The following is a 27405-nucleotide window of genomic DNA, read 5'->3' on the forward strand; positions in this document are numbered from 1 at the left end:
TCTCTCGAAATCGCATTGGTGGATTCGTTGATCATCTCTTGATCAGTTTCTATTTCTTTGCTGTAGGCCCTGGTGTTGGGCCTATCTTTCTTGGACATTTTTAATTACTTATTGAGTCAATTAACCATCCTCTGCTACCAGCTTGTTGCAATATTTTCAGGATCAGACTCAATAAAGATAATAGGAGTTAGAGCTTTAAATATATTTCTTTTTAATTATGATAGGCATTCTATATTCACTGAATATTCAAGGTAGAAGCGACGAGAATGGTGAGGGTGGCTCCTTATATATACAAGGGGTGGAGCTAGGAATGGGAGTGGTAAGTTATGAATACATTAAAGTCCAAAGAATAAGTTAACCTCTGATGTTCCATATATACATTATTTACACATTGGAGAATAAGGCATTTACATCTGACAGAGACCAATTAATCAGTGGAATGGCTTGCCTCCAGAAGTTGTGGATGCTCCATCATTGGAAGTTTTTAAGAAGAGACTGGACAGCCATTTGCCCAGAATGGTATAGAACAGTGATGGCTAACCTTTTTGCCATCGTGTGCCAAAAGCGTGGGAACTTGGGGGGAGTCATGCACACGCGTGCCCACACCCATGATTCAATGCACCCCCACCCCACCCCCTTGCGCATGCGCGCGCGACCCCCCGTATTCCCCCCGCTTTTGGCATGTGACGGCAAAAAGGTTACCAGTGGGCCTGGTAGGCCCGTTTTTCACCCTCCCCAGGCTCCAGAGTCTTTCTTGGAGCCTGGGGAGGGTGAAAACAGCCTCCTCCCCAAGGCCCTCCAGAGGCCGGAAACGGCCCGTTTCCCAACTTCCGTTGGGTCCATAAGGCCTAAAATCAGCTGGCCGATGCGTGCTGGAGCTGAGCTAGGGCAACATTCGCGTGCCCACAGATATGGCTCTGCGTGCCACCTGTGGCATGTGTGCCATAGGTTCGCCATCACGGGTATAGAATCTACTGCTTGAGCAGGGGGTTGGACTAGAAGACCTGCAAGGTTTCTTCCAACTGTGTTATACGGTATTTTTGGAATGAAAGATTGAAAATAAGCAAAATTGGTATTGGTAGTTAGTGTGTTGGGCTTCCTATAAGTAGTTCTAGAGAAATAAGGCAGAGGTCTTCTTTACAGTATCAGATCATCTTTCCTCCACCTTTGCAGTTTTAGTATTTAGATCCTGGCTTTTACTCAGTAACTCAGAAACAAAATTATAATAAACTAGAATGTGTAGCCCTTGTCTACAACAACCTGCCACAGCCAACTTCTTGCGATCAACTCATCACAGCTCACTCGCCATGGGACAACTTGACACGCCAACTCGCTGCAGGACAAGAGTTACACTAATATCAAAGAAAGAGTGGAATAGAATCATCAAAGAAAGGATGCCAGAGAAGGGGTGAAATGAAATGTGAATGGCAAAAATTAAAATAATGCTTTAATTATTTTAAATAACTAAATTGAATTGTTCAATTGTCCCATAGCATTGTCCATGGTGAGTTGTCCCATTCTGGCCCTTGTATTATGTACAAGTTTGCCCAATCTGGCATCCTCCAGATATATTGGGATCACAACCTGAGAATTGTGGGAATTGCACTTTTAACATGCTTAGGAGGTGGCAAAATTGGAGAGATGGCATCTATAGAAGGATTGCAACCAGTGCTAATAACAGTAATTCAATTTAGGATTTTAAAAAAACCAACACAGAGCTCCATCTCCCCCAGCTAAGTAATGCAGTCATGCCACTGTTTCACAGCATTTTGAAGGAATGTTTTGCATGGAACATGAAGTGAAGCACAAAGTCAAATATGTATACATTCATTTTTTTTAATGTCAAGTATTCTTACTGCTACAGAAGATTAGCCCATGTTGAAAAATGTCCAAAATCAGTAGGTATAATAATAACAACTCCTTAGAGGGGGAATGCTTTCTCCAGGAACAGGATATCAATCTTTAAACAGCATTTTATCCAGAATAAACAAAAAGCATCACAGGTTTGCAAGAGACATCTTTAACTCTTCATGACAATTGGAGGATTTTATTTGACATTCTGAAAATTCTGCTTTTTCATATTATTTTTATAGGGTTTTTTGGGGTGGGTGGGGGTAGGGGTGAAATGCTCCTGGTTCGGACCGGATTGCCCGATCGGGTACTGATGGTGGCGGGTGGTTCAGAGAACCAGTAGCAAAAATCCCTGCCCCCCTCCCCCCCCATGCCCAGCTGAACTGCACAATCATCAGAGGCCTTTTTTTTTTTACTTTTAAAAGCATTTTTTCTACAACGTCTTCGGCCGAAAAAATGCTTTTAAAAGTAAAAAAAAAAAGCCTCTGATGATCGCGCAGCTCAGCTGGAATCATCAAAAGCTTTTAAAAGAAAAAAAACCCTTTTTTTCTTTTAAATGCCTCTGACGATCCAAGCTGAGTTGCCTGATCGGCAGAGGCATTTAAAAGAAAAAGTCTCTGCCGATCAGGCAACTCAGCTGGGATCGTCAGAGCCTTTTAAAAGCATTTTTTTTACAACCTCTTCCCCGAAGAGGTTGTAGAAAAAATGGTTTTAAAAGTAAAAAAAAAAAAAAATTGGCCATGCCCACCCAGTCACATTAACCCCCCCACCAAGCCACGCCCACAGAACCAGTAGTAACAAATTTTAGATTTCACCCCTGGGTGGGGGTTCTATATTTATGCTCCTTTGGTTGATAGTCACAGTACATTTTCAAAGTTCCCAAGACATGGGTAGTCAAGGAACTCTTTTAACATGGGAAAGAGTTTTATCTATTTTGCAACCTGCAGTATCCCTCAAACTTGCAGATATGGAAATGAATTAAATTTCATTTGAAGTCTGAGAATAAGTGAAATGGGGTGTGGCATTTAATTAATGGAGAGAAAAGAATTTAGGAGTGGGAGACTGAAAGCAACAAGAGTAGGAAGATGGAAAATAGCTTATGAAATGTAACCTCAGTTCTAGGGTGGAGAAAGGAATGTAGGCAACTGGTGGTATTCTTCCTCACTGGAAAATTAATGAATCCACAACACAAAATATGGTTGCCAAGGGATACAGCAGCAATTTCAACCTTTATTTATCCATGTCACATTTCTTAAATAGATTCTTTTGTTTATTTCTGGAATCAGAGATACTGAATATTCCTCCAGTCTTCCTCTTCTGTTGTGAAAAAAAAAACCCTTAAAATTGAAATGTTCAAAAGTGAGATCAGAAGAAAAAATGCATGAGGCAGGCTTTTGAATACCGAAAAGTACTGGACAAATTTTATCTTCAGTGTAATCACTAGCACACGCTACAATGCAGAACCACAGGAAATAATGAGCCTTCTTATAGAGTTTTTCCGCCCCCCCCCTTCCTGGGAAAATCATCATAAATCCATAACAAACAGCAAAAAAAAAAAAAAAACCCTAAGGAAGTAAGAGTCAGTGTCAACTCTTTGGAATCACATAGAACATATTTTCTTCATAATGATTTGTCTTTAACCTGATTTTTTAGGTCTTCCAATAGGGCACCCATTTTCTAAAACCACATGGAGAGAAAAGTAAAAATACTGGCATCTTTTTGTTTTTAAATGTAAATGCTACAGAATTAGTATTAATAAAATTAGCAAAGACTTCTTAGGCATTTTCATTTACTTTAGGATTCATTTGCCAAAACACAAAAAGTAAGAAATGTCTACTCACAGAAAAATTACTTAAATCTTTATACAAATCCTTCCAGATCTGTTTTGTGGCATTTCTTCAATATTTTTTTCATTGTATCCTTGCTAGCATTTATAGGATGAACAAATGTAGGAATATTCATTGGTCAGCAAAAATGTAGCCTGTTAAACTAGTTTGACTTGAGGAAAGCTGGCTCTGTAGCCAAGAATTTTGTTCTGGTTTATTTAACAGATTGTAATCCGGCAAGTGAGTTATGGGGTCTTCTTTTAACGCAGATAACTATCTACTTAAAAAATGTGCAGCCTTGCACAGCTTCAGGGGAAAAAAATCCAGTAAAAAAAAAATCCACATCCAGTAAATGGAACGGTTCCCAGTATTACAGATCTGTAAATCTAAACTATGGATCTCTTGTGGAAAAAAGCTATGCATATTCAGAAGGGTTTACATTTGATGTATTACTGCTGACATTTCATGAGACTGCACATTTGCTGTAATGTGGGGCATGCAGGACAGATCAAAAAAGTCATGTGCCCCCTCAGAATGTCCTATGCATGACACATGTACAAAAGAAGTGGGGCTTTGATGATATGGATGTGACTATCATTTGGAGGATTTTTTAAATACTCTCCCTTGTGCACACTTTTGCTGTAATGGCCTCAAAGTAGACTCAGTATGCAACAAAAAGAAAGATAGAACTATCTTTTTTATTTCTCCTTAAAAAGAAATAAATTTGGATCTTAATTCCAGCTTTCTCAGCCATATTCTTCATTTGCCTTTCTTTAAAAAAAAGAAAAGAAAGGAAAAAGCAAGGCTGGTATGAAACTGGTGGTACAATCCTTCATATGCCTATTTGGATGTCCTACTAACTTTAATTGGAATTATTTCTAGCAAGTAATAATGCTTTTCTTTTTTTTAAAGAACGGCATTGCAACCTGATACATGGAGGTCTAAGGAACCTAAGAAGGTCTAAGATTTAAAAGAAATAAATGTTTCCTTTTTCGAGTGATAGAACAAGTGGTGGGTGAAATCATCAAACAAAGCTGGAAACATGACAATTGGTGATTGGAATGAGGGGTCGCGAAAATAAAATTTAAACTGGATTTGCATGAAGTGGATTGAGATTAACAGCCACAAGTACACTGGCTGTTTCCAAGTTCTTGCAGAGGCAAGTTAGATGCCCAGAAAGGCAAACTGAAGAAAGAACATAAGCATTTGCAACAATGGGACTAAAAAAAATTCTAGTTGCCCGATCATCCTGAGGACTGCATAGATGTTCACATTGTGTGTGTGTGTGTGTGTGTGACCCTCAAACAGCCAATATGACCTTGGATTTTTTAAGATTCTTTTTATACATTCAGATTTGAAATATTGGCATGCCATCCCTTGGAAGATAACAGTGTGTATGCAGTGGAATAGTTACTATAGATTTGAGCACAGAGAAGCAAGTCTATTAATCAGAAATAATATCACAGTTATATCTTAGAAATGAAAGAGGCCTAAAGTTCATGGTAGGATTTTTTTATTGTTGGGTCTGCTGCATAGGTCTTTCCTTTGTCATCAGCAATATCTAGTCTTTGAAAACATACCTAGATGTTCTGTCCCAGCTACAGACCCCAAAGAATGCAGCACACACAAAGTCCGTTCAAACCTTAGTTTACTAAATAAGCCAGTCTTTTACAACAATGGCTGTTAATTAATTGCATTAACAGCCGCTAAGAATTCAAAGAATAATAACTGAAAGCTTATTATGGTTTGCAGAATGCCCAGAAGCAATTTGCAGGAAGCTGATAAGATAAGCAAGACAAGACACGAAGGTATGTGAACTAAGTTGTTCCATGCAAATTGCTTCAGTCGGCGTTCCTCCTTAAATAGGCTAAGGGAGTGGCCAATTAGCCCCAAGCCTTACTCTCGAGGAGACCTCCTCCTGAGGAGCCACTTCTGCCTTTTGGCATTTTTACGCGCCCATGCATCAAGAAGACGCTCCTCCTTTTTATCCTCTTCTCTTAAGTGAGCTTCTGGAGGTTCTGAAGGCCCTGGCTGAATCCCCACCTCTGGCACCACATCTTCTCCAGGCTCCTCATTGTCAGACTCGAGTGCCAGCACCACACCAGCCTCCTCACTATCTGAATCAGCTACTAGCTGCACAGGCTGCGTACAGGCCACAACACTAGACCAGATCACAAAAGAAAACCAAATTTCATAGCATCTGGGTGGGGTTTTTTTTTTTCCTTTCTATTCTCTCTGGATAGATAGATGCAGTAACATTTGGTGGAATATAGAATGGAACAGGTGGATCATCTTATATTGCTAAAGTGACACGTTGTATAGTACATCGGAATGTTGTGATGGCTAAGTCAACAATTGTCACTTGAAAGATTCTTCTACAGGGATATTTTTCTGGAAGTTCTTCATTCCTTATTAGACACGCTTCTATCTGTCAGTTGCTTGGACTTGACAGCATCTGGGTGGGTTTAAGAATCACCACCCACTTCCTTCTTCTGTCTTTTCCATTAGCTCCAGGGAACACAGTCTTAGCAGCTTTTTCTGACTCTGAACGGTGAGAAAGAAAAACCTCACACTATGGCTCTAGAGAAGGTTAAGGAGCTCTTTCCAGAGACTGAGGTTGACAGGCGCCTTGTCTCAGGCTTGCTTTGTGGCTCAGCTGCTGCCATTCTGATGTTCAAATGGATGAACCAGATAAGGGTCCAGAAGAAACTTGATGAATTCAAGACCAAGCGAGAACGTGGGTTTCAGCGAATGGAGAAGGCAGCAAAGCAGTTTAAACAGCAGGTATTATGGCATTTGATTTTTTTTTTTTAAAAAAAACAGATGTCCTTCTTTTTCCTAATTTTAGAAAATGACTGAGACAGATTTACATGCAAAAATATTTCACTGGCTCATGATCTCTGCATTATGGTTTCTGTCTTGCTTAAGCAAATACGAACATGCATTTTATACTACATAGTGATGATATGGTACCTTGCTTGCCAAGATCTATTTCATATTTAAGGTAGTTATTTTCATATTTGAAAGTAATGGTTTGCTGCAAATTTTGTACAGTGCTATAGTTAATTTATTTTCCATATCTTTTTGGCTAAGGTTCCTATTGCTCTGTGTTTCCTATTTAACATTAGGAGCCTCTTAATGTTCACACATACTTTGTGTCCTGAGGGAGATGGGAGAAGGCATAAGATTTCTTTTGCCTTCTCTTCTGGCATTTAAGTTGCCTTCTTAACGCAGCTGTCTCTGCCCACTTTTTTTAGCAGGATGGTAACAAATCATCCACCATAAAACCAGTGGATATTTGAGCTTAACATTCGCCTAGTGACTGTTGACACATGTCAGGATTATGCTGAGGTCAGTATGCCTAGATACAAAGAGCAAACCTCTTGTCTTTCTTCTTGCACAAAAGTGTGTGTGTGTGTGTGAGTGAGAGAAAGAGAGGGAGAGAGGGAGGGAGGGAGAATAGCATGCTGAGTTGGGACTATCAATGCTCTTTGTGCAGCCTTCACTCTGCAATACGATATAGAACTCAAGAAGAACTATCTCTTGTTTGGAAAGAACTCTTGCTCCCTTCATTATGTTTCAGTATAAACAGGAATTCTTTTATATCAAGATATTTATATCGTGCAGAGCTACTGCTGGTTGTTGGGGGCAAAATCCTAACTGGAGGCTCTGAAATAGGAACTTGATAAGATTACGAGCAGCATGGATAGACTAACATAAAATGAAAGACTAACAATGAGAGACAAGACGTTTTTTATTTTAATAAACATGAGATTATGGGGGATGCATCTTCATTGATTACAGAAAATAAGGTTTGGTGCAGCATTGTGGATTCCAATGCTATGTATTGCCAATGAATCCCAGTTGGTGTAATGGTATGTGAGAATAGCCTTGGGAGATGGAAGGAAGAGTCGCAAACTAGACAATAGTTTCTTGAATCGTAAAGCAAGGGGGAAGGAACATACTTTTACATTTGCAAGTATGCTTGCAAGATTGTGTTAATATAACCTTATAATACACTTGGAGCTGGTACTTCTAGGTGTGCTTCATGCTTGGACTACCTCATAAGGCTGAAAACAATCTTGCAAGTCTGAAAATAACAGAGACCTTAGAGCAGGGGTGAAATCTACTTACCTTCCCTACCGATTTGGAAGTGCGCATATGCCATCGTCACATCTGATTTTTGACCCTCTGCGCATGCACAGAAGGTTTTGCGCATGCACAGAGGGTTAAAACCAGGAAGTAGTGATGTCCGGGTGGGTGGGCGGAGCCTTGCGCTGCTGCTGCTACCAGTTCACCAAACCACGCACTGCCAGCACTACCGGCTCGCACGAGCCAGACAGAACCGGCAGGATTTCACCACTGCCCTAGAGGTTTTTTAGTCCAACCCCCTGCTCAAGCAGGAAACTCTATACCATGTCAGACAAATGATTATCCAATCTCTTCTTTAAAATCTCCATTGTTGGAACACATTTTCATTGCACAGCACATTGCACATTGGAACAAATTGCCATTACAATTCAAGAAACTTGGACAAATCCCTTCTTCTGTCTCCCGAGGTCATTCCAACATACCATTACAATTGGGGAACTACTGAATATAAGAAGTTGAAAACACACTTTCTTGTGAACAGATCATTTGCTTACCTGCCCTCTTTAGGTGAAAGAACAATAACTTTCAACTTGTGAGATTATCTCTTATCTTGGCTCCTTCCCAGGGACCCTGTTCCTAGCTCCCAGCATCCTTCCCATCTGTCTATACTCAACATGAATTCAGTCCAAAGCCTTAACGCTGATAATAACAGTGGGACAAAAGTACTGACAGTATTGTATGTATTATCATAAAATAAAATAAATGGTTGAGTAGAGGAGCTATACACTGTATGAGAAATGAAAAAGGCAAACTGATTGGGGCTGTCTTTTAAACAGACTGGGAACAGCAATCGCACGTAATATATAAATACATTTCCCAACCTACCTTCCCTTGACCTCATTTCTTTTGGCAGGAGAGGTAAAGTGCTGAAATCAGATATTTAATGGAGGCAAAACTGGATCTTTGGCTTGCTGTGTCAAGATGAATAATTAGTTATGAAACAAAGCCATTTAAAAACTCTTCTTTATGACAGTGTGTGTATGTAATTCATTGATGTATTGAAATACAATCTTAATTGAGGACAGCTAGATAGGTGTAGCAGTTAAGGCATCAGACTAGAAACCATGAGTTCTATTCCCACCTTAGGCACAAAGCCAGCTGGGTGACCTTGGCCAGTCCCTTTCTCTCAGTCTGAGAAGCAGGCACTGGCAAACCACTTCTGCAAAACCGTGCCGATAAGAATCTCTGAGAATTGAACATAATTGAACGAAAGGAGAGGGGAAAAAAACTTAACTGAAGTTTTGTAAAAAAGTCATAAACTGGAATATCAAAATGAAGATTTTTATCTTCCCCTGTCATAAAACCCACCATTAAGGATCTAATTTTTTTTTTAAAAAAAGGTTAAATGCACTAGATCAAACAGTTATTTATTCCTATATAAACAACATCATTTATATAGAAGTTGAACAATAAGGGGGCAAGAATTTTTATTGATTGATTGATTGGTTCGATTTATATGCCGCCCTTCTCCGGAGACTCAGCAATAGCCTTCATACTTTTGTATATACCTGCTTAGTAGGGCTTTTGGCTGCTCCTAAGCGCTGTTCTTTTTTATACAGTCAGCTTATTGCCCCCACAATCCGGGTCCTCATTTTACCTACCTCGTGGAAGGCTGAGTCAACCTTGAGTCTGGTGAGAATTGAACTCGCAGTAATTGAAGGCAGCTGGTGCTACTTAACAGCACTTTAGTCTGCTGCACCACCAAGGCTCTTTTTAAGAATATAGCTCTGTTTGACTCATCTGAAGATAAGGAAGGAGATGGTTAAATCACCATCGCAACAGCCTCTATCTGTTTTGATGTATTAGAATTATGAACCAGAGAAGATGTGGATCAATGGATGTCGTAGCTAATTTCCTCCATAGTATCTCATGAAGAATTGGATTTAAAGCTGTTCTTAAATAAATAAAAGCAACATAGTGTTCCTTTGGTAGGGCTATAGGGGTTTTCAGCTAAATGGTACAAATTTACACATTAATCCATGGTGGCATATCCTGATCTATTTGTTTGAAGCTAATTTTTTTTAATTTTAAGCTGCCCAATGTTGCTGTAGTTAGTCTCAAAATAGATTGATTGAATAAACAAACAAATGATTGAACAAAGTGTTTCTTCAACTCTCTACTATTGAGGATCACAAAATAGACATTTAGGAAATATGTGGACCATCCAATTAAACATTCTCCTTCTCCATTTTTATTTTTAAGAGGGTGAGAGTTCACATTTTTCAGCAAATAAGATAATCATTATCTTATTGTTTGCCTTCCCATTTCCTCCATTTTAAAAGATTTTTAAAATGCATTTTTTGTAGGAAAAATCAAAATTAAGTATTTATTTACTGCTTCCATTTTTAATATACTCCATGCTGCTGACTCTTGTACATTTTTAAATTTTTAGCATTTACTTTGTTACTTTTATGCTTCAACAAACCAGTTTTCAACCATTTTTGCAGGCCAGTTAACTAGCAGTGCATCCAGAAGATTGAGGAGCTCTGGCCAGTTGATGGCAGTGATTGTGGGGGTTATGGGTGGGGAATGTAGAGATTATGGCTAGGGAATATGGGTAATGGGCCAGTTGGTGAACCTCCATGCATCATCAATAATCCACAGAATGTAATTTAAGAATCACTGGTCTAACATATATCCATTTTGCAATAATATGTCAGCAGTATGTTTGTCCCTTGCTGCAGAACCCAGGAATAAAGGCTGCTCCAATCCTATCCCTTTCTCTTGTGGAACTAACTGCAAAGTTAAAAGATGGTTCCTTGTCTCCAGAAACTGTTCTATACACCTATATGGAAAAGGTAAGGTTGACTTTGAATGTTAAATTCCAACATGGAGATGCATTGTTTATACAAAACCTGCTTTCCTATCTTGCAAACATCAAAATCCTTTGGATAATACAAACCATTGACATCTCACATCATAAATATTGTTACTGATTTGGACATAAATTAAAATTTTTAAATCCCTTCTATCTCTGTACCTTTCCCTGATTCTGTAATCTGAACTAGTGGGTGATAGCTAGAAGCAATCAGTCTAAAGATCTGACAAAGGACAGCTGATTGCTGTAATGATGCTTTAATGGATCCAGAAGGCATAAATGATGGACAGAAGATTATCTCTTCTTTTATCTCACTAGGAGAAAGTGAGGAGTTTAGCCAAGCAAAGTCTTTTAGTCAATCTATGCTGGGAGTTAATCTGGAAACAGATTAGGAAACAGAGGGGTTACTTTGCCCTTTGCAGAAAAACACATGGCATCATCAGTTCCTCAAGAAAACTGTTGAGGAACAGGAAGCCTGGTGCTCTTGACTTTTGTAAACCCATACCTGAGCCTCAACCTTTGTGCATATTTTGTAAAGCCTTCTATCACCAAAATAGCATCAATCTCCAGAGATGACTTTCCATGGAAACAGAATTCTCAAAAGCATTGGGACCCTGAAACTGAAGCAGTCAAGAGAACATGATACTGTTTACATATGCATTTGTTTGTCCACACTCATACCTAGACATTATAAATGAAGCTCAACCCAATCCAGCTTCAAATCCCTCCCCAGTTGTGCAACCTGCACACAATTAAGCAAATTTCATTCAGCAATTCAAGAGTTAAGAGGAACTTTCATCCTTTTCTTAGCTCCCTGAATCTTTGATTTATGTGATCCATAGAGTTATTTTCAGCTGTGGAAGATTTATTACAACTCCCAACAGCTAAGTTACAAGGGAATTCCATTTTTGGAACAGTGTGACTTTGAGACATGTAGAGAGAGATGATCAAGGACTGAATGAATGCAGTTGTCTGCTTGGCAGGTGGAAGATACGGATATAAGTGCACCAGAAAGACACTTGAATGTATTGGATGTTGGGAATTTATTTACTGTATTTATATTACCTAGCATATTGATTATTCTGGACAGTGCACAAAGACATTATAAACATAGGATATAAAATGATACATCTATGATAAAAACGGTATATAAAAAGTTGAGATGGAAACAGAAAGAAAAAATTAAAAATGTGCAGCACCCAAAACTAAACTTTGCAGGAGAGCCAGGTTAGTCTATGTTAGACAAAAATGGCTGTCTGGGGAATTCTGGGAGTTGAAGTGCACATATCTTAAAAGCTGCTGAAATTGAGAAACACTGCTTTAGCTATTGTTATATTCTGGTTGCGGCATCTTTTCTTTTTTTCAACAGTGTCGGATTTTTTCCTCTGCCTTATTTTGTCTATGCCTCTGCTTGCCCTCCAAAAACCAACCAAGTGGTGGATCTTGCATCCTTTTCTTGGCCTGCTGAACCTCTTTCCTTCTTCCTTTCCAGGAAGGAAAGCACCAGCAAAAATCTGATTGGGGGAAAGTCATAGAGTGGGAAGCTCCAAAACATATACCCTGTTTCCCCCAAAAATAAGACCTATCCTGAAAACAAGCCCTAGCATATTTTTACGTGTGTGCCTAACATAAGCTCTACCCCACCCACTAAATAAGCCCTACTTAAGAGCCTGTGCAGCTACCTCAGGGCCCTTGCAGCCAGGCCATCTATGCCCTGACACCTGCCTTGCAACAGCAGCACCAGCAGCCATGTGCATCAGGCTCACTGATGCACATGGCTGCAGGCTGCCGGCCCACTTCTTCTACTTGCTCGTGGCCACAATGGAGCAGGAGGCCAAGCAAAGTGCTGGTGTCGCAGCCACAAGGTGAGGCAGGTATTGGGACATGGATGACTTGGCTGAGGGGCCCTTGAGGTAAGCTGGTCTGGGGTGTATGGGGCAGTTCCACCCCGCACCTTGCCTCATGGCCAGGGCACCAGTGCATTGCTTGGCCTCCTGCTCCGTCGTGGCCATGAGCAAGCAGAAATGGGCTGGCAGCCATGCAGGGTCCTGCTGGACGGGGCTGCTGGAGCTGCTGCTGTGAGTTGAGGCAAGTGTCACAGCATGGGTGGCCTGGCTGTGAGGGCCCTGAGCCAAGCCAGTGTGGGCCGCGTGGAGCAGCTCCATCCTCCACCTTGCAGCAGTGGCACTGGTGCAGTGCGCGGCCTCCTGCCCCACTGCAAGCAAGCAGAAGAAGTGGGCCTCCCATACATGGGGAAAAAATTAAGATACCCCCTGAAAATAAGACCTAGTGCTTATTTTGAGGCTCAAAAGAAAACAAGACCCAATCTTATTTTCGGAAAAACACAGGTATTAAGGCAGGACTTCCGAGGGGCCTTTTTAGCAGGGGTGTTGCATTAAACATAAAATAAAATATATGCAATTATTTTCATGCCACCATTTTCTATGTTTACAGTCCAAATAATGTAGTTCAGTTTTTGATGTCTGTCAAAAAAAGACAGGATTATGAAGGCGAGTTATATGTATTGTACAGCTTGCCAACTGTATGTTGTCCATTCCTTACTTAATTTGCATGCCTTGTACCAAAGTACAGCCAGGGAGAAAAAAAGGCACATTTTCCATAGAATTCCTTTTCTGAACAACTAAAAAATTCACAGTGGTTCTTTGTTCACCTCCTCCTTCTGCTTTTCTTCTTTTTTGCACCAAGGCTTTAGCAGTAACCCGGGAGATCAACTGTGTGACAGACTTCCTCCCAGAGTGTGAAGAACAGCTCCGAGAAATTAAAAAGAGAGAGAAAGGGTTACTCTATGGGGTCCCTGTCAGCATCAAGGAAAATGTTGCTTGCAAGGTACTTTTGGAAATTATTCTTCAACAATTGGTTAGGGGAGGGCGAAGCTTTAGGAGATTAAATTCTATGCCTTCAGATGAGATTGGCAAAATAGGGCTGGGGAAAATTAGCAAATTAAACCCACCCCTCAACATCTCATCATACCTCGCTACTGTCTCCATCTTGATGCATTCAGCACAAAAAGTGGCAGAGGCTCTGTAAGCACCTTAGACTACATGTGCTTGTAGAAGTCCTATGATCAGGAAAGTTTGTATTTCTCAGCTTTGGCAACTTGAAGATGGGTAGGCTTCAACTCCCAGGATACTGCAGCCAGCAAGGCTGACTGTGAAACTCTGGAATTTGAAATTCCCATAGCTTCAAGTTGTCAAGATTGAGAAACACTGGTCTGATCAATATTCCTGATCCCGGAGTCTTGTAAAACATACATTTGGACCAATACACTTTAAAAATCTACTATAAATTTTCATGCTGAAAATCAGAATATTTAGCCAGAGATTTAACAGGCCAGCCTGATATAGTTCTGCTCATGTCAAGTGAAATACTTGAATACAGCTCTGCTTTTAATGGTCCTTGGGAAGGATAATACCATGGTGAGCTTGTCAATTTTGCTTGCAATCCATCCACCAGATTCTGATTTCCATCTCTCAGATTTCAGATTGATTCCATAATAATGGACTCTTAGCCACTTCTGGTATTGTTTTTAATGGGGAGATATTACCCCTGAGGGAGCATCTCCTAGGTAGATTCTCCAGGCTTTATTTCCCTTCCCACCAAGTATCACCTGCTAGTAGGAAAATAAATGCCAAAGGTGGCAGAACCTGCTACCTTTCCTAGTTAAATTGATTTTCGGTGGAACACAGGACTAGCACTCTTTTCAAATAGCACTAAATCCATGTCTAAAAGATGGCCTTTAAATGCTTTTTCATGAAAAGCCTCATGGGAACTACATACTCCTGACCAAGTTACCTTCTTAATAGTCAACAAAGCATGCCAGATAATATCCATAGCAAAAAAAAAAAAAAAAGTATTGGAAGAAAGCAGAAAAAACTTGAACAGCTAAGGATGTTTTAAAGCTGTTTTGGATCTGAACAAAAGATAGTATCATGGGAATATGACAGAGGGAAAAAACAGTTATTAGGGTATGTTCATGCTGTGCTTAGAGGTAAGTAAAGAAGAATTCTAAAGCTACCACGGTATGTCTAGGGTCCAAAGTTTAGAAGATAACGAGATCACATCAATCAGGAACATAAAATTCTAACTTACTGTTTCCATCTAGTGGTCATCCAGCCCAGATATGATAGACTTTTATCAAACTGACATTTGATAGCATTTCCTATTGATTTGGAATATGCTATTCTTCACATTTTTTTTGCTCCCGTTGTTCATTCTAAACCTCATCATTTGCTTTTATTTCTCTTTTTTAAGGGATACCCAAATTCACTTGGCTTAGTGAAATTTCTGGACTCTCCCGAGCATGACGACTCTGTAATAGTCAAAGTTCTTAAGAAACAAGGGGCCATTCCATTTGTAAAGACCAACACATCACAAGCCATTTTAAAGTAAGCATTTGCTGAATTTTGGGGGAGGTATAGTTCTTAAAAGCAGGAACTGACTCTAATCTGTTAAAATAGGCTCATCATTTTGGTGGTTCTTCTATCTCAAATAATATCCTATAATCAAATCTAAAAAGTAGCCTTTTCTGAAGAGCATAACCTTTTTGCCAGAAAAAAAAAAAGATTGCTAAATTTTAGCTATATTCCATTGGATATCATTAAAACAGTTTTTGGCTTCCTGAAGAAGGAGAAATCATGTTTTAATTCATTTGTCTCCAATCTGGTGCCCTTCACCATGTATTAAATAGCAGCTCTCAGAAATGGCACTCAGCATGAAAGTACATTATTATTATTATTATTATTTCTATTTCTATACCGCCCTTCTCCCGAAGGACTCAGGGCGGTGTACAGCCTATTTAAAAACACAAAAACAAAAACAACAGTTAAAATTTAAAATCATTAAATAATTAGGCTCCAATTAAAATCCCAGGAATTTAAAAATACCCCAATTTAAAACGTTATGTTAATAGCCCGGCCTGGCGGAACAACAGGGTCTTCAGAGCGCAGCGAAACACCCGGAGGTTGGAGATCTTACGTATTTCCGGGGGCAGTTCATTCCACAGGGCTGGGGCTCCCACAGAGAAGGCCCTCCCCCTGGGTGTCGCCAGCCGACATAACTTGGCCGATGGCACCCTGAGGAGACCCTCTCTGTGGGAGTGGACTGGTCGGTGGGAGGCTATTGGTGGCAGAAGTCGGTCTCGAAGGTACCCGGGTCCTATGCCATGGAGCGCTTTGAAGGTGGTAACCAACACCTTGAATCGCACCCGGAAGACCACTGGGAGCCAGTGCAGCTCGCGCAGGAGGGGTGTCACGTGGGCGCAACGAGTTGCACCCATAACCACCCGCGCGGCCGCATTCTGGACCAGTTGGAGCCTCCGAATGCTCTTCAAGGGGAGCCCCATGTAGAGAGCATTACAGTAGTCCAACCGGGAGGTGACTACATGAAGAGGAGGCTGCCTTTCATGAGTGATATGACAGCAAAATCCCATATAGACTAGACTGCTTCTTTAAATTAGCATTTATAGCATCTAGACTCTAGCCCAATCCATACGGCTGTTTTCCACTATAGTGGCAACATTTTTCTTAGTCAATGAAATTGGTCACTTAATTATCAGAAAGCCCTGGGTTTCACTCCAGATATGTATGGCTCAGCTGTTAGAAAAGCTTTCCTCAATTTGATGTTGAGTACTATATTTATTTATTTAGTATGATGTTGAGTATGAGATTTATCCATAGGTCTTTTAAAACAAAAGCCTGATTCCTGGGCACTTTATACCATAAAAAGCTAGAACAAGGGAAGCAAAGGACAAAGGGAGATGCATTCAAAGAAATAGAAATCAGGTCAGACGAAACCAAATCTTACAGATGTTTAGTTCCATTCTACCCTAAGGCCTAGTAAAGTGATTATGTCTTCAGTGCCTTCCACAAGAGTGGGAGCCACATGGATTTCTTATCTTAGCTCCACCATATGCAAAATCAATTCCTTCTGCATGCCTTCGATTTGCTTATGGGTCCTTTCCCCTCCTATGCAGCATTGACTGTGGCAATACAGTTTTTGGACAAACCTTGAACCCTTTCAACCACAAGAAAAGTTCTGGAGGCTCCAGTGGAGGAGAAGCAGCTCTTATTGGAGGAGGAGGATCCATGCTTGGCATTGGGACAGATGTGGCTGCAAGTATTCGGGTGCCATGCGGCTTTTGTGGGATCTGTGGATTCAAACCAACTGGCTATAGGGTGAGGTAAGTTTTATTTTTATTTATTGGATTTTTATTTTTATAAATAACTCAAGGAAAGGTACATACATAATTTCTCCTCCTATTTTCCCCACAACAACAACCTTGTGAGATGGGTCAGGCTGAGAGAGAGTGCAGCTTTCATGGCTAAGGTGTGTCTAGAACTCACAGTCTTCTGATTTCTAGCCTAGTGCCTTAACCGCTAGACCAGTGGTTCCCAACCTTTTTTTGGCCATGCCCCACCTAAGCATCTCTAAAATCCGGATGCTCGCCCCCGCCCCCCCATGACATATAATTCTTACTTTACTCAAATAGTGAACTCTACTCATGCAGAGGAAGCCTAAAAGGGCATAAACTTGGTTTAAACAAGGTTCAAATTGCCCCCATTAAAAATCAAATTGCCCCTCTGTGGGGCCTGAGCCCCACGTTGGGAATCACTGCACTAGACCAAACTGGCTCTCTTCACAACTTTCACAAGTAGTTGATAATATATCATGTATTGCAGTGGTGGGTTGCTCCCAGTTCTGTCTGGTTCTTTAGAACCGGTAGTAAAAGCGGCAGGAGCCCACCTGCTTGGACGTCATAATTGACGATCTGCGTATGCGCAGAAGCGCACACATGCACTCCCATTGCAAACCGGTAGTAAAGGTAAGTAGAACCCACCCCTGATGTATTGTCAACCAAGTCAAGGGTGAATGGCATGCATGTATGCAGTACATGTTCAAAATAAGTTCTCTGTTGTGACTGTCATTTCAGAAACCAGTAGGAAACTAGCAGCCTAGATTATAAATATAACCCTCACTAGATAGGAAGGCATTTGTTAGGAATTAAGAGTTGCTAAAAGAAAGGATGAGGCCATGTTTCTTCAGATAAACTGGTCATGAATCTAGTCAAAAGTAAAACATAGCCTTCTGTCTCTGTCTATCCCTTTTATTTATTCCTTCATGTTCTCTTTTATTCTTTCATGTACCATCATCTCATCTACACAAGCATTCATCCTGCTCATTCATATTCCAGTCATGGCCCTTTTTTGCCCTCATTCACAGAACAGCAATAGAATGAGTCCCTTTTTATGCTCTAAACACTTGAAAAACTTCAGGGGGAAAATGTTGCCTCGATCAGGATATAGCCAACTATTACAAACTCAACAAATATGTATTCCAAACCAGTTAATGTTAGTGACTTGTTTACGCTGGAGCAGGAAATCACCAGGAGAATTGATTCAGCCTGAGGAGATATTCACCACTGCTAAGTTGAATAGCCAGGCTAGGAAGTTCAGAGAAATCGGAATTGAGATTAAACAATACTGCAGTTTTATAGCCCCTCAACTCTCCCAAAATAGGTATCCCAAACATTTATATTACTTCTCCAATATTTATGTGTTAAAAGGCAAAACTGACCATAGAACATATGTAGAAGAGCTTAGGTACAATGGTATATTTCGCCATTCACTCTTGCTTAGTTAGTCTTGATATTTAATTTTCTTCCCTCACTCTTCATTTTGTTTCATTCCAACTCTTGTCAAGAATTTTTTCCTCACATTTTTCCCCAGATGGGTATTTGTCCCTTCTCCGAAGACTCAGGGTGGCTTACAATGTGCTCAGCAATAGCCTTCATCCTTTTGTATATTTTATACAAAGTCAGCTTATTGCCCCCACAACTGGGTCCTCAATTTACCTACCTTAGAAAGGATGGAAGGCTGAGTCAACCTTGAGCCTTGGCGAGATTCAAACCCTGCAGTAATTGCAGGCAGCTGGACTTAATAACCAGCTTAATAACAGGGTGCCTTAAACCCCTGTACTACCAAGGTATATAGTATTCAGACGGTGTGGATGGCAGTGAATGGTCATATTGGCTGGGAATTTTGAAAGCCCAGCTATTTGGAATGGCCCAGATTGGGGATAGCTGAAGTGTGAGGTTTCCCTATTTTTTTTTTAATGCAATACATGGTATTTTCTTACTGGGAAGAATGAGCGCGTTTCTTTGGCTGCTTTGCATAGTAGGCATTTAACCCACAAGAAAAGGATAAACTGTCTCCTACATAATGATGTCACCAACTCTTTTACTTCTTCATTCTCATTTCTCAGTTCTTGAGTGGGCAATCTTTTTTGCCAGGCAATTTTTTTTGCCATTTTATTGATGGTAGGGATAGGAAAAATGGCTCAGGATGCATTAGCTCTATTTGGGATACTGAGGGCTCCCAGGAAGTCTCCTTAAGGAAAGGATTCCAATCAATGACCCTTATATTATCTTGCATAGCATTAATGAATTTAAATACATTTTTTCTTACTGAATGTAAACTCTTCTGAGCCCTGACTCAATATAAAATTTAAACCTTATATCACAAATGGTCCTCATCCTTTCTTTGTCTGGAAGCAAAATGGTTAGAAGGTAATTCTATCCTAACAACAACAACAACAACAACAACAAAACAACAATAATAATAACAACAACTTTATTGTCATTGTACGTGTATACACAGTATACCCATACAACAAAATTCACTTAACACCCGAAGACCAGGTCCAACACACATAACAATCCCCAAACACCCTCACCCACCACAAATTCCCCACCCCTAAACCACCCAAACATCCACACAACAGACCAACAGCTCATTGATGGTGGCCCTTTAGTTCATTGTTGAGTGCAATTATAGCTCTGGGATAAAAACTATTCAGAATGGAGTGCTACTTTATCTGAATAGAGATATATCAATTTCCTGGGGATTTGAAAAAAGATTTGGGGTGGTGGTGGTTAGGTCAGGATTGAGAAGAAGATAATTGTAATAGTATCCCATTCCTGGATTAAAAGAAAAAGGACTGCCTCTGATAATATTACAAATAGGGAAGGTCTAAAGTCCATTTTCTTTTAAAGCTTAAATCTGTTTGGGTAGTGTTGTTAGTTCTAGTCCAAATTCCTAAAAAGGAAAGTCAAGTTGCTTGAATTCAAAATATATTCAAGCAGCATAATGAAACAATCAAGGTGTGGTTTAGTAAATATATATACCAGATGGTGTACTCTGGGACAGTTTTACCTGGCCAAAGTACAATGTTGTAGGGATAATGAAAGGTGCCTATGATTTTATTACTTTTTTAAGGGAAAAGAATAATCTTGAAAACATTCTTTCCAACAGTTGCCAGTATCATTATTATCCTTTAACAATGCATTTCATAACAGGCTCTCTTTTTCATTTGGCTTTGCCTATTGTTAATTTGCTTTTCTCATTTGCTGTTGTGTAGTGTCAAAGGTGTTACCACTCCTGTAGCTGGAATGAACTCAGGTGAGCAAATCTATGGTTGATAAAGTATTTGTTACTCAGCTCATGGAGAAAAAGCCAAAGCTCCCTGATGAATATATATGTAGGTCTGCTAATCCATCAACCATCCAAAATTGCACTCAAGCTTTCTCCTTCCTTCTCCTCAAAAATCTTTCATGTCCTTTCCTGAAGAGCCTAGCTATTAAAAACTTTTTGGCCACTTCTAATTTGTTTCATGGTAAACAAATACATTTTAAAAGGATTTAGTAGGGGAAAAAGGAAGACATTAGATGACATTACTGTATCATAATCCTCATCCTGTGGCCTTTGGACTGTCTGGGACCACTATCCCATCACTGCTTAGTCACACTGCAATGTCTTTTTGTGTTGGTTTGTCTGTTTCCCTACTGATTTGGGATTTATTTATTGTTGTGCAATAAGATCTCAGGTTCATTTACATTTATAGATATATTTCAGAAGGATGTAGTAATTTGCAATTTTAAAGTGTAGTTGGATGGGATGGCAACACAAGAAAACTAAAGGAGTAAAAAATAGTGTATTTTCCTTGTCAAAAACTGCTAGATAAATCAAGCTACTTAAGTAAACTATTGTATAACTTCAAAATCCTCTAATTATTAGAAAGCCAGTTCTCAGGGGACCTATTTAGCTTTACTTTACTTCAAAGCTATGCTCTGTCTTCCTTTATCAAGACCAGAGACCTTTCTCTCTTTGTTCCAGTCATCTCTGTGACAGGACCAATGGCAAGAGATGTGGATAGTCTGGTCTTGTGCATGAAAGCCCTACTCTGTGATGAGATGTTTTGTCTGGATCCATCTGTGCCCCCACTTCCCTTTAATGACAAGGTAATCAAACTGGATATGTGTGTGGGAGATAGTGGTGGTCATAATTCTTAGTAGGTTTTGGCCAGATTTGTTCAAGGATCTCCTTTCCCATTTTTAACTGCATAGCCACTTCAATCATTTGAGGTCCTCTTCTAAGTTTCCCACCAGAAGAATTTAAGCTACAGTATTTGGTTGTGAAGATGGACTTATAGAATACCCTCCCCATGGAGGCATACTGGTACTCATACTAACAATTCCTTCTCCTATGCGTTTTTAATTAGCTTTGATATTACTTGTAGAAGTAGCAGGGATGTTAAGGATTTCCCCCAACATCCCACTAATCATAACACAAATATTTCCTGGTAGCTGTTATATGATATGCTCTTTTTATGCCTTTGTCTTTCTCCTAGTCTACAACTAAGACAGGGTTATCTGTAGTTTTCCAAATTTAAAATAGTCTTCTCCCTACAATTTTGCCATGAGCACCATGGTGGCGCAGTGGTTAGAATGCAGTACTGCAGGGTACTTCTGCTGACTGCCAGCTGTCTGCAGTTTGGCAGTTCAAATCTCACCAGGCTCAAGGTTGACTCAGTTTTCCATCCTTCTGAGGTCGGTAAAATGAGGACCCAGATTGTTGGGGGCAATATGCTGACTCTGTAAACTGCTTAGAGAGGGCTGTAAAGCACTGTGAAGGGTCATACCAGTATAAGTCCAAATGCTATTGCTATCAATGTTTGTGGTTGCTTCATCAATGTTGGATCAAAGGATGGGATTTGGCTAAGACCTATTGGCCACTTCAGGCTACTGCAGGGACACCTGCTCCCATTCCTTCCATGGAGACAAAGAAAATTGACTTCTATGTACAGGTATAGGTACAGGTACAGGCCTCTGCCTATGCACAGGTAGTCCTCACCAACCATATGATCAAGATTCAGGCACTAGGCAACCAGCTCATAATTACAATGATTATAGCATCCCATGGTCACATGATCATACTGGGTTCCCACAAGCAAAGTCAATGGGGAAGCCAGCAGGAGGCTTCAAGTTGCTCCTGCTTCTGATGCTTTTTCTCCCGAGGAGCCCCTGGGCAGCATCCGATCTTGCACTCCATAGTGTCTATCTGCTCATATGCCACAGCACCAAACTGCCTATCTATAGCCTCACCTGCTTTCCTGGATTGCAGTTTCCTCTGCATAAGCAGATTCTCGCCTACTCTCTGCATAAGCAGATTCTCGCCTACTCTGGATTCTTGCCTACTCTCGTGTCAAATTTGCATGAGGTTCTCACTGAATGATCAACATGATCCTTACTTAACAATGGCAATGGGGATTGCTGGGATTGCTATCACTAAGCTATGTATGTCATGCTTTATGACCACATTGCTTAGCGATGGACATTCCTGTCCCAATTGCCATTGTAATCCAAGGACTATCTATAAAGTCTGATTGGCACTTTCTGAATGCTTGTTAGATCTTAGAGAGGCTCCTTATATACTTGGATTTGAAACATTATTAGGCCTTTAAAAACATACCTAGCTTTCTTCTTGTCGTAGTGACTGGACTAAATGAAGACTTGTGTCTTTTCAGATTTACTCGAATACCTGCCCCCTTAGGATTGGATTCTACGATGGAGATGGTTATTTCCAGCCCTCTCCCAGCATGAGACGAGCTGTGCAGGAAACCAAAAAACTGCTACAGGAGGCAGGGCATACCGTAAGCTTTACACTAGGATTAAAGATCTTTTTGGGTGGAGAAAGTGGCAGCAATAGCCTTGGCATTTGAATGGCATGTTGCCAGTGGCATTCCAAAAGAAACTGATGGAAGGCAATTGTCTCATTTTATTTATTTTATTTATTTAGTTTGTCAAACATGTACGAGAAAACAGGTATAAGTATAAACATGGACATGAACACAGGAAATGAGTACGAATAAATGGGGACAATAGGGCAGGGATGGTAGGCACACTGGTGCACTTATGCACACCCCCTTACAGATCTCTTAGGAATGGGGTGAGGTCCACGGTAGATAGTTTAAGGTTAAAGTTTTGGGGGTTTGAGGATGTAACAACAGAGCCAGGTAGTGCATTCCAGACATTGACCACTCTGTTGCTGAAGTCGTATTTTCTGCGATCGAGTTCGGAGCGGTTTACCTTAAGTTTGTATCTATTGTTTGCCTGTGTATTATTGCGGTTGAAGCTGAAGTAGTTGTTGACAGGTAGGACGTTGTAGCAGACAATTTTGTGTACTACACTTAGGTGGCCTAATTTGTTTTGGTTTCATTTGTATTTAGATTCATTTAGAAACAAACTTGACTAGTGTGATGGTTTCTTTATATTCAATCATTTTTCTCTTCAGTTATATTAAAAATGACAACTGTACCTTTTGGAGGCTCACTATATTTGGGTTGCAAAAGTCCAAATGACTATTAAATGCCAGTGGAGATATAAAGAGAATTCTTGCTTTTTTGCTCCCCACTTAATCACCCACATTTTTACAGCTCAATCTGGTAGTTTTAGGATGTGACTCTTAGGCTGTGCATCTGTGCTGTGTTCCTATATGTAATTGGCTTCATTCATTCTATGGTTGAACACATGGCTTCTGGCAGATTTGGGGGAAGAAGTAATTGCAAGCCATAAACAGATTCATGTTTGCTCAACTTTTAAAAGCAGAGTAACTCTTTGTTTAAGTTTATTGTGTGCCGTTAACTATGGATTTTGTTTTTCTTTCCTCTCTCAGCTGATACCATTCACACCACCTCGCATTGATTTTTTGGTGGATGAACTCTTTACCAAAGGCCTCTATGCTGATGGAAGTTCCACATTATTGGAAAAATTGTGAGTGATTAAGTTCTACATTATTGAAAAAAATGTGAGTGATTAAACACTAAAATTTGATAGAAAGAATCAGTCTTTTTATTATTGTTTCTGTTAAGGATATTGTTGTTGTGTTATCAACTAGCAGAGTGTAGAGCACAAAGAAACGTTGCTGAGAGCAATGAATACGAGATGTGCAAACTGGTTTATCAAAAGTTTACTTTATAGTGAAAAAACAATCTCATAGTCTTTAAATCAATCCAAGTCTTTGCCAGTTAAATCAGTCCAGTGATACAAAATCTTCTTACCACACAAACAGTATTTGGTTAGAATAACAAACTCACTCTGGTTCACAAACCATGATGGTAGCAAATTCATCCAATGATGATAGCACAATGGATAGCACTCCACACAATAGTAGCTTATCATCAACTGAATATGTTACAGTACCTTTCTTAAATACGTTCACAACTAATTACAGCATGACTCAGCATTACAATGAATCAGCAGGAAAACTTTAAAGTCACACAATACATATTCATATTAAAGTCACAGAACACATATATTGCCTGGACAACTTGTTAGGCTCAAACCATATCCTAACAGTTTCCTTCCTATAAATCAAATAGCATATAAATTTATAAATCCTGCCATCAAGGAACAGACTAAATAAAGCTTATGATTTCCAATAGCATGAATATTTGGTAACCTGATTGCTGGAAAGAAAGTGCCTGAATCTTTTGTTTCTCCCCTTTTCCTATTTGACTTTTCATAGAATCATGCGACAGGTGGCAGCAAAGGTTACTCAACACAACTTCTCTTAAACTAGAATCTTATCTATCTACCTGTGAGATGACCATAATGGCTAGGACATTGGGTTGGAGGTTAGCAAGCCCTGATTTGAATTTGAGACCCAAGTGCTGCTGCGGGGTGGGGTGAGCTCTCGTCCTTTGCTTCAGCTCCTGCCAGGGACATGAAAAGAGCCTCCAACTGGGCATCCCCCAGACAATAGTTATGTCACCAGCTAATCTTTTCAACCTAGAGGCATCTTGGTGCTTCTGACATGAGTGCAACACTCTACCTATGTGGGATCCTGAACTAATAGATGAATAGTTCTTTTCCTCCCAACTTCCCATCTTCTAATTTGTGTCCTTGTACAAGAAAAAGGGTCTGTTACTTCCTTATGCTCTCTCTTTCTTTCCCTTTGTACTATTTCAGTGATGGTGAATTTGTGGATTCCACTTGGACAAACCAGATTCGTTGTTACAGAATGCCGGACCTGCTGAAGAGACTCTTGGCGCTCCTTTTAATGCCTGTGGTGAGTTCTCACATTTTTTTACCCCTGTCTGCGCAAATACACAATACTAATTTTCAGAATGAGTCTCATTTTATCCATAAGCAAAAACGATGGAGGTGGAATATACAATAGGCTAGTAAGAATTTATAGGATTTTTTCTGGTTCTTCCATATGAGTGGCAAACTGCTTTAACTTGTCACTGGGATTTTTCTGTGTCTAAAAACTCCTGAGTGACATTTCAGGGGTTTTTTTCCATTACTTTGGGTCAGCATCATCCTATTTAGATTAAAGATAAACACTATAGCAATGCCAGCCAGGTTCTACTGAAGTAGATCGGTAAAAAATTGATTCCACTCCTCATTACCCAAGTTTGTAGGCTAATCCCTCGAAATGCAATTCAGAAATTCCTGGTGCTGCTGTTGATAGATCAGTTGCTGTGATGTATAGCCTGTAAAATCTAGGGAAATGTCAAAGGCTATCAGATAGATGCGGACAGGAAATAATAGCCTGAAGGGAATGCAAACACTGAAATAGCTTTTTCCAAATTGATGTCCTTTAGATACATTTGACTTCAATTCCCAGAGACTTCTAGCAAGACCGAGGAAAGTAAAGCTTAGGTTCTCTTAACTAGGCTAAATGTGATAAGCCTATAAAGCAGCCAAAGGATTATGTATTGATATCTTCTCTGCTAGAATAAGGTGATTCCTAAACTTCAATTAAAAAAGATTAACAAATGAAGAAGAAGTAAAGTATCTGACAAGCCAAAGGAAGTGAAAGCCAAAGAAGTGAAACTTACTGTATATACTAGCCTTTCTCATCTTCCTGTTGAGTTGGGATTAGAATTCAAGTTGATTGGGAATTCTGGGAATTATAGTATCAATACAGCTGGAAGAAGCAACCCCTGAAGAATGGTTCTAATTTGAGGGTTAGTTCTTTTGAGCATCATGGTGCTTATTCATGAGAAAAATAAATTGATTGTCTTGTAGGAAAGTCAGGAAGATGAGAGTGTTAAATGAGACTCTTTATGATCTGATACAAAAAAAAGACACTGTTTTAATATTCTGGTCAGTGTTTCAAAACTACGTAAGGTTTAGATGTTTCTCGTTGCCGGGAATAATTCTGCAAGGCTGCTCAAGTCCTTGGAAATAGAGCCCTTGATATGCAACTGAAAATGTGATTGCTTCTTTCGCTTGTAATGCTTTTATGAGCATCTTTCTCCTCATTTCCATTGATTTGCTATTGTTGTATTTAAATCAGGGAAATGATGCTGGATCTTTAGAGAAAATAATGTTTCTTTTCTGTTTTGAAGTCAAAGCTGAATTGCAATAGAAACATGTATATTGGATTGCCTCCTTCACAGACTAGCTCAAAATGACTTCCATTTTGAGCTTGGTCGCCTCAGTCAATCTTGTTAACAGAAATCAAGCTCTAGCTCTCTTCTTTATAAAGTGGAATAACCCAGGTGAAAATCGTAATCTAAGAATAATGACTCTGATGCAGCCACGCTCAGGTTTTCACATGTTGCTTTTTGATGATTCAATTCCCTACGAAATGATGGGGTAGAAAGCAGAATGGAGCTCAGAGAAAATAGGATGCCTATAAATCTTAATCGTTTTCTGCAAAAAAATTTCTGCAGTTCTAACTCATCCTGAATTCACCCTCCTCTATTCCATCCCTCAGTTATAGAACATATTAGTTCCAGCCTGACACGCCACTATGAGAAAAATCTTCAACTAACAGTGAAAAATGACAGGCATCCGTCACCTATAATTAACACTTTTTGAAACCCCACTGATTTTACTGGGGGAATGTACAGGCAATCCTTGACTTAGAACCACTCATTTAGTGACCATTCCAAGTTATAACAGGCCTGAAAAAAGTGATTTACGACTGGTCCTTGCACCTATGACTGTCGCAGCATCCCTACTTTCAAATTATCATAATTCAGAGATTTGGTGACTGGCATGTATTTTTTGATAGTTGCAGCATCCCAGAGTCATGGGATCACCATTTGCAACTTTCCTAGCCAGTGTTGTGGTCCGCCGGCAGCCTGTAGGAGGCTGGGGAGGAACATGGGCCAATCCTGGAGTCTGGGGAAGGCTCAGACGAGGGCTCTGCGTCAGAGGCAGAGATGGGGCCAGGGCCATCTGGGAGTTATGTGCTGCCTCCGGAGCCTCCAGAGTCAGACATCAGTGAGGCAGAGGAACAGGGGGAGCCTGTTCCCAGTGCGCACAGAAGGCACAGTGCGCACAGTGCGCACAGAAGGCACAGTGCGCACAGAAGGCAAGAACAGTTAAAAACAAAAGGGACGACTTGGGAGTAGAGCTTGGAGATGATTGCCCCCTCCCATAAGACA

General features: G+C 40.1%; 1 protein-coding gene across 1 annotated transcript in view; it reads left to right on the forward strand.

Moving 5' to 3' along the window:
• The first annotated feature begins 5621 nt into the window (after positions 1-5621).
• The window catches only part of LOC117664338 (vitamin D3 hydroxylase-associated protein-like), a 38044-nt gene continuing 16260 nt past the window's right edge, over positions 5622-27405 (forward strand). Inside the window, exons 1-10 of the mRNA XM_060689901.2 lie at positions 5622-6461; positions 10514-10627; positions 13354-13494; positions 14920-15053; positions 16640-16846; positions 20083-20123; positions 20838-20962; positions 22528-22653; positions 23676-23773; positions 24971-25070. Of these exons, the coding sequence (XP_060545884.2) occupies positions 6252-6461; positions 10514-10627; positions 13354-13494; positions 14920-15053; positions 16640-16846; positions 20083-20123; positions 20838-20962; positions 22528-22653; positions 23676-23773; positions 24971-25070 (1296 nt within the window). The 5' untranslated portion in view covers positions 5622-6251. The remainder of the gene's footprint in view (positions 6462-10513; positions 10628-13353; positions 13495-14919; positions 15054-16639; positions 16847-20082; positions 20124-20837; positions 20963-22527; positions 22654-23675; positions 23774-24970; positions 25071-27405) is intronic.

Source organism: Pantherophis guttatus, chromosome 3, assembly GCF_059756535.1.
Source record: "Pantherophis guttatus breed Tessera chromosome 3, ASM5975653v1, whole genome shotgun sequence".
Classification (NCBI taxonomy): domain Eukaryota; kingdom Metazoa; phylum Chordata; class Lepidosauria; order Squamata; family Colubridae; genus Pantherophis; species Pantherophis guttatus.